A 6,917-nucleotide genomic window follows, 5' to 3' on the forward strand; every position below is an offset into this window, starting at 1 on the left:
GTTGACCCTCACACAGTGGCCTTGGTCCACAGATCCAGCCCGTCCATATTCCTCTGCAGAGCTCCAAGGATAGAGGCTGCTTTTTAGAATGTACCTATTTGGGCTTTAGGAGTAAATATCCTCTTCTCAAAAGGCCTGACAACAGCTCTAACACTTTCTGTTTTCCAGACCTTTGAAGGTCATGATGCCTCTGTGCTGAAGATCATTTTTGTCAGCCGAGGAACACAACTGCTGAGCAGGTAAGTGCATATGCCAGGAGTCCAGAGGAAGAAGTCAAAACTAATCAGAAGAGAAACCTCTTGGCTATACCAGCAGCAAGAGGGAAGGGTCTTGGGCGGTGGGTTTCATTTTGGAAAGACTGACAGGACGATGCCGTGCTTATGGCAAGCTTTCTGCAGGGCCTACCTTACCTCCCTCTCTGCCAGGTACGCACTGGCGTTGCTGGGTTGGTGACGTGCAGAGCGTCTCACCCTTGACATCTTGGGTTCATTCCACTCCTGTTTGAAAGGCATTGGAATGGGACAAGTCTATCTGATATTTGAGGTGGGACCGAGCGAGAATGGATCTATCCAGTGATGCTTTTTGTTGTGTTTCTTTCCAAAAGCGGTTCTGATGGTCTCTTAAAGCTCTGGACAATTAAAACAAATGAGTGTGTGAAAACGTTAGATGGTCATGAAGATAAAATCTGGGGTCTTCACTCCAACAAGCAAGATGACATGGTTGTGACAGCATCCACTGACTCCTGCATCATGCTGTGGAAGGTACAGCACAGAGCCTTCCTGTGTTTCCTCTCTGGGTTAGTTGGGGAGCTCAGGATCCCAGGGGCTCGTTCCTCACTGTTCCATCATGGCACACGCTCTCCTCATTTTCTTCTCATTTTTTGGGTCAGCGAGGCATATCTTGGGGTCTGGGGCTGGGTTTGGCCATACCGTATTTTCCCAGTTGATGGTGTAAAAAGAGGAGCAGCTGGGCCTTAGCAGTCGGCCTGGTGCTGGGATTCTGAAGGTGGTTTGGAGGGAAGTTGTGAGTTGCCGAGTTTAACGTTTAAATCATTCGACCTTGAGATATTGCTGCAGAAACTGCATCTCCTGATCACATGATGTCTCAATAAAAATTCATCTCTACCCAAGCAAGATTTGACAAAGTTATATTCTGTTTTTTTTGTAGGATGTCACTGAAATTGAAGAAAAAGAGGCACAAGCTAAACAGGAGGAGCAGATTATGAAGTAAGTTGATCCTGTGAAATAACGACCTGTGAAAGGCAAGCCCTGTCTGTTGAAACTGCCCACACCTGGGGCCGTCCAGCTCCATCTGATCTCAATATTGCATCGTTTAGCTACCGAGAGGCTCTCAAGGCACACGGTAGTCTCTTCTGCGTTGTAGTTTATCTCTGATTTTCCGATTCCTGTCAGCTTGACAATCAATTCGTTTCATGTTGATGCACAGCTAAGATAAGCAAAGTCAAACCGCTGAAACCTACTCTCACTTTCTCCTGCTTCAGCCAGCACTGTCTAGATCTGGGAGCCCTCGAACGTGCCAGGGTGATTATCTGCACAGCCAGGGCACTGAGGCGTTCCTTGGCAAGCGGTCGTGACTTCTTGGCCTTAAACTTCAGCACACAATTATTGCCAGATCTGCAGCGTGTTTTTTTTTCTTTTTCCACCAACCAAATCTTTGTCTCACTTTCTCGACCCTGATTTGTTTTGCAGAGAGCAAGAGCTTTCTAACCTGCTTCATGAGAAAAGATACCTCAAAGCGTTGGGGTTGGCAATCTCTCTGGATCGTCCACACACCGTGCTGATGGTGGTCAAAGGTGAGTCCTCGTGCTCTGAAGGCATTTTTCTGCCCCCTCTGCTTTCCAGAACCTATTCCAGGTAGACAAAGCCCACAAAGTCTAATTATCTGAAAGCCTTGGGTTTCCCTTTGTCTTCCGACTCCTGTTTCCCGAAGTGAAACCACACCTGTAACAGTTGGTCTCCTTGCTCATGGGCTGGACTCTTCATTTCTCTCCTCTGCAGCCATCCTCAAGGAAGCAGACGGGAGAAAGCACTTGGAAGAGAACATTGTTCGGCTTCGGAAGGACCAGAAAGGTTGGTTGCAACATGGTTTTAGTACTAAAACGGGTTAGGGGCTTGTTTCCTCAAATTAAAAGAAGAGTCTCCCTAGGCTCCGCGTTTACCACCGAGTTCCCACCACCCTTGAGCAGAGCGGCTGCCCAAAGCCAGGCTCTGTGTCGGGCTGCTCCTCGTGGTACACACCAGCAGCTGCCCTGAGCTTCCGTGAGCAGCTTTGCCACCCCCTTGTTTGGGATGTGACAGCTCAAGAAACGGTTCTGTGTGTGGTTGAACCCTCCGGGCTCATCAGCCACGGCGTGTGGGACTGCACCGCGCAGTAAGACAGGAGAGATGCTTCCTGACTCGGTGTCTGCTGCCTGCCAGTGCCCATGGGTGGCACAGCCGTGCGTACGAATTCCCTTCCTCCCTAGAGGCGGTGTTAACCTTCTTGGTGACGTGGAATACGAACTCTCGGAACTGCCACGAGGCCCAGGCTGTCGTTGAGACGCTCCTGAAGCACGAAGCACCAGACAGCCTCCTGCAGTACTCGGGCATCAAATCTGCTGTGGAGTCCCTGCTGCCGTACACCGGTGAGTCACGCCGCAGGGATGGGCTGTCAGCCCCAGGTCTGTGCTGTGAATATTCCCCGTTTGCCCCGGTCTAAAGAGAAGAGAGGGTTTTACACCCCGTTATAGTCAGCTTTCTCTCCTGTGGCGCTAAACTGTTGCATTTCTTCCCGGAGAGGGTGGGGAGGCACTGGGACAGGTTGCCCAGAGAAGCTGTGGATGCCCCATCCCTGGGAGTGTCCAAGGCCAGGCTGGATGAGACTTGGAGCAACCTGGTCTAGTGGAAGGTGTCCCTGCCCATGGCAGGGTGTGGGGCTGGGTGGGCTGTAAGGTCCCTTCCCACCCAAACCAATCTGTGATTCTGTGATTCCCACACAAGTTACTCCGTGACTTCTCTCTTTGCAGAGCGCCATTTTCAGCGGCTGAGCCGGTTGCTACAGGCCTCCATGTTCATTGATTTCATGTGGCAAAACATGAGGCTGGCTGATGCGCCCCCGCAGGAAGACGTGACTTTGTGACCCTCCTCCCACCGGTTGCTCTTTCTGGAGGGGAGACTCCGACCTGCTTTCCCACCAGGTACGGCAGCTGGACTCTATTCCTGTATTTTATAATAAATGCTTACACTTTGAATTTGTAAACCAAGTCCAGCATTCCGTCTCCTTGGGATTAGTGAGAGGTAGGGATCATCCTGGTTGAGCTGTGGCTTCCCTTTGTATTCTCAGCCCCTGCATTTTCAGCCCCAGACACTTAAACAGCACTTCAGTTTGGAGAAAAGGCAGCACCTGGCTCTGAACAAGCAGATGGTCGTTACTGGGGTTTTAATGACTTCACGCGGCTGGGAGATGCTACCGGCATGTGCTACCAGATCCCAGAGCCCAGCTCGGCGGGGTGCGCCGATCCCCGCTGCCTCGCTGCGTGCTGTTCTTCGCTTGGGCAACGCGCAGCCTGGGCCAAGGCAGGTCTCCGGCCTGCACCTGCCCCGCCTGTCAGCCCCTGAGGGAGGGGAGCGCGGTGTTAATTCCCCAGCAAAGGGCTGAAGTGTGGAAACCGAGCCATCTTTGTTGGTGTTTGTGTATTTTATTTAGAGACAAAAATGTATAAAATCTAGAACGACGTAAAACAACTCACATGTTGGTTAAATAGTTTCCAAAACAAATTAACAGATACCTGGGAGAACAACTAAAATCAGAGGTAGGAATGTCTATCAGAGTCTTACGCTTTCCTGTAACTATTTGTCTAACTCTAGCAAATCAGTGTAGGATGGGACTTGCTTGAGCTTCAGTAACTTTCACAGCCCCTTGAAAGGGGAATGTTTCATCCATAAACGTGAGCTCTGGCCCCATGACCCGGGTGAGAACAGGCTGTGCTGCTGCCGTTTCTGGTCCTGGGCCTGCACCGGCAACTCCGCTGAGCATCCCAGCCAACGGCTTTTGTTGTTCCTACAGCCATCCAGACCCAGCTGATTCATCCATTTCTGCCCAAACTGAGCTAAGCTTTTATAAAAAACCCACACCCCAAACCCCAGAAATCAGAGGTTAAGAAAAATACATATAGTGGAGGGAGCAGGTAAATGCCATCCACGTGGCTGCACCATCCCCATAACCATAGCTCTGGATTTCCTGGGTTCACCCTGCGGCTCTGCCAGGTCTCCCGGCCGTGGGGAATAAAGCAGGGAAGATTGTGACATTTTCACATACCACACTGTGGGAGCAATACCCGCCGGGGGGAGAATTAATTGAGTCCTGTGGCCTCTGACTTACACAGGAGCTGCCAGAGCCACAGCTGCCATGACAAGTTAAACACTTGCTCCTCTCCTGCTACCTCCTGGCTCCCCGGCCTCCCTGCGCAAGCCGTGGCACTGGTGTTAGCCAGGGAAGCAATGTTTGCCTGCGTATTCCCTCAGGATCTAACGTCCTTGGAAAGCGACAGCCCCAAGCCCTGACGCCCCACGCCACCGCTCTCGGCTCCTGCGGGACGAGGAGGGTGCGTGGTTCTCGTTCGTGTTGCTGGCCCAGGGCTGGGTCCGTGCCCCTTCCTGGGGGCACTAGTGCACACTTGGGAGAGGGAGCTGAGCCTGGAGCGCCGGCCGGGAGGAAGACTGCTGCACGGCTCGCTTGGTGACGGTGCTGCACCTCTGGAGGATCTCGTGGGGCGAGGGGCGCGTGGGCACCTTGGGGACACAAGTGGCCAAGTCAGGGTCAGTGAGGGAGGAACTTAAATCGGCTGCAGACGACTCCACAAAGCCGGAATCGTTCCTGTCCTGGTGGGTGAGGCGTGGAGACTTGCTGCTGTGCGTGGCCAGGACGTGCCGCAGGGGCGAGCTCCGGGCCTGCTCGACTTCGGGCAGAGATCTTGACAAGTCAGGCTTCCAGCTCAGCCGGCTGTCCCGCTCGCTGCTGCTCCCCGAGCTGAGGGATGAGCTGTCAGACTCCAGGTCTGGGGTGGAGCTGGCCCTGGGCAGAGACCTCGATCTGCTTCTCTGAGAGCTCACGTCCTCTTCAGTCTGGTCAAAGGAAGAGCAAGCAGGCACCACGTGCTGCCCTGTGGCCTCACCCCGGGGCTGGGGAACCGTCAGAGGGGAGCAGAGGTTCGGGGTGGAGACGTTGAGCCCGCAGCTTATGATGGTCTGGAGCTTGCGGTGAGGATTCTTGTAGGGCTGGAGGCACATGGAGGGCATGTAGCCAGTACGGCCGTTGTATCTAGGGAGAAGGATGAAAAGCAACACTGAAAAGAGCCCTTCTCCCAGCTCAGAGCAAGGGGAGGGAGCAGAGCATGGGGGGAAGCAGGTGAGGACTCTGCCCAGCGCTGTACACGGGGCATGAGGAAGGGGAAAACTGTCCCTCACCAAGGGCAGTCAACTTGGGAGCTCCTCTGCACCTTGCTTGGGGAGGAGCACCTGCAGCAGGTACTCAGCTCCCTCGGGGAGCGAGAGCTTCGGGACAGCCTCCTTACCGGATGAGCCACCAGCCATCCTCAGATTTCCTGACCACCTCCACGACAACGCCGTTGTTCAGCGAGAGCTCATCCGCCTTCTGGGACTCATAGGCCCGCACGACGAAGTACAGGCTGCCTGCAGAGGGAAGGGAGAGGTCGGGTTTGCCTCGTGGAGAAAACACCTCCATCCCTGGGACAGAGCAGCTCAGCAGCCCTGGGGAGCAGGCGGGAGCTGCGGGGCACGTGTCCCTGCGACCTCTCTGCCCAGAGACCCAGAGCTGATCAGAAGGGTCAGAGCTCTGGATAGCCCGGCAGGGACTCCGAGCAACAGTTCAAGTGCTGGGGGTTTTGCAGAACTCATTTTTTTGAAGGAGGAGGTGTGTCCCAGGGAGCCAGAAGCAGACTTACCCTCCTCCTTTGAGCTCAGGGCATTCTGGATGTCTTTGTAAACATCAATCTCTTCAAGGTAGGAGGCTGGGAACCAGGCTATCTGCTTGTCTGCATTTTCCACCAGCCACCATCCTGCAGCAAACAGAAAAAACAAAGTTTTTAGCAGCCTGCAAGTAGACAGATGATCATAATCTCTGGACAGGGGCTGCTGTGCCACAAGAGACAGGCAGGATGTTCTGCAGAGCAGCTCACTGCCTGCCCGAGGCCGTGTAGATCCAGGCAGGCACACCGCAAACACCCCCCCCCCCCCGCCCCTGGTCGCCGCGCCCCCGGTGTTTGCCAAGCTACGGATCAATCCATCCCAGACAGTGAAGAAGTCCTGTCACACGTACCAGTCCTGTCCTTGATTAACACTTCAACAATTTCCTTCTTAGCAACTTGGAAAGGCTTGTTCTTGGTGTCCTTGGTTTCGAAGGTCTCTATGCATCTGTAGCTCTGGGACGCCTGGGGGTGTGTAATAGAGGAGAGCTGCTGCCCTGGCTGGTTCTTCTTCTCCCCTCCAATTTCTGATGGCATGATCACAACACTGAAAAATAAAGTTTAATGTCGATTTGTTGAAAACTTACATGGAAGGTTGCATTTCGCATTTATTTTGGTAAAATTATCTGTGCAGTGGGCTCAGAAAAGCTTGGGTAAAGCACTCGGCAGAACCTCCCTGCTCTGCTGCCCCCCTATGCAACCCTTCTGCCCGTGTCCTAGAGCGTTTCTGTTTCGGGAAGAGAGGCACAAACAGAAACCACAAGTGTATGATTTCATACCTGTTTTCAGGAAAGGAGGGATCTAGGTCTTGGGTTTGTGCCTTGAAAAACTGAATCACATCTTCACCCTGGGAGATTTTAGCATGTGTTTTCAGCAGCTCCTGGGAGTACGTTTCCAGCAGTTTCAGTGTCTCCAGGCACTTGTTCAGCTTCCC

At 53.3% G+C, this 6,917-nt stretch overlaps 2 protein-coding genes across 2 annotated transcripts in view; one reads left to right on the forward strand and one right to left on the reverse strand.

Annotated features, from left to right (window-relative positions):
* The window catches only part of TBL3 (transducin (beta)-like 3), a gene marked incomplete at its 5' end in the record, with an annotated part of 10,404 nt that extends 7,103 nt beyond the window's left edge, over nucleotides 1-3,301 (forward strand). Inside the window, 7 exons of the mRNA XM_010159322.1 lie at nucleotides 169-239; nucleotides 605-761; nucleotides 1,168-1,226; nucleotides 1,710-1,813; nucleotides 2,019-2,090; nucleotides 2,486-2,644; nucleotides 3,026-3,301. Of these exons, the coding sequence (XP_010157624.1) occupies nucleotides 169-239; nucleotides 605-761; nucleotides 1,168-1,226; nucleotides 1,710-1,813; nucleotides 2,019-2,090; nucleotides 2,486-2,644; nucleotides 3,026-3,138 (735 nt within the window). The remainder of the gene's footprint in view (nucleotides 1-168; nucleotides 240-604; nucleotides 762-1,167; nucleotides 1,227-1,709; nucleotides 1,814-2,018; nucleotides 2,091-2,485; nucleotides 2,645-3,025) is intronic.
* Nucleotides 3,302-4,664: 1,363 nt separating this feature from the next.
* The window catches only part of NOXO1 (NADPH oxidase organizer 1), a 2,982-nt gene continuing 729 nt past the window's right edge, over nucleotides 4,665-6,917 (reverse strand). Inside the window, exons 3-7 of the mRNA XM_010159324.1 lie at nucleotides 6,763-6,911; nucleotides 6,337-6,530; nucleotides 5,963-6,076; nucleotides 5,573-5,690; nucleotides 4,665-5,319 (exon numbers count right to left, since the gene is read on the reverse strand). Coding sequence (XP_010157626.1) covers nucleotides 4,665-5,319; nucleotides 5,573-5,690; nucleotides 5,963-6,076; nucleotides 6,337-6,530; nucleotides 6,763-6,911 — 1,230 coding nt within the window. The remainder of the gene's footprint in view (nucleotides 5,320-5,572; nucleotides 5,691-5,962; nucleotides 6,077-6,336; nucleotides 6,531-6,762; nucleotides 6,912-6,917) is intronic.

This window comes from Eurypyga helias, unplaced genomic scaffold (genome assembly GCF_000690775.1).
Source record: "Eurypyga helias isolate BGI_N326 unplaced genomic scaffold, ASM69077v1 scaffold17719, whole genome shotgun sequence".
In the NCBI taxonomy this organism is placed as follows: domain Eukaryota; kingdom Metazoa; phylum Chordata; class Aves; order Eurypygiformes; family Eurypygidae; genus Eurypyga; species Eurypyga helias.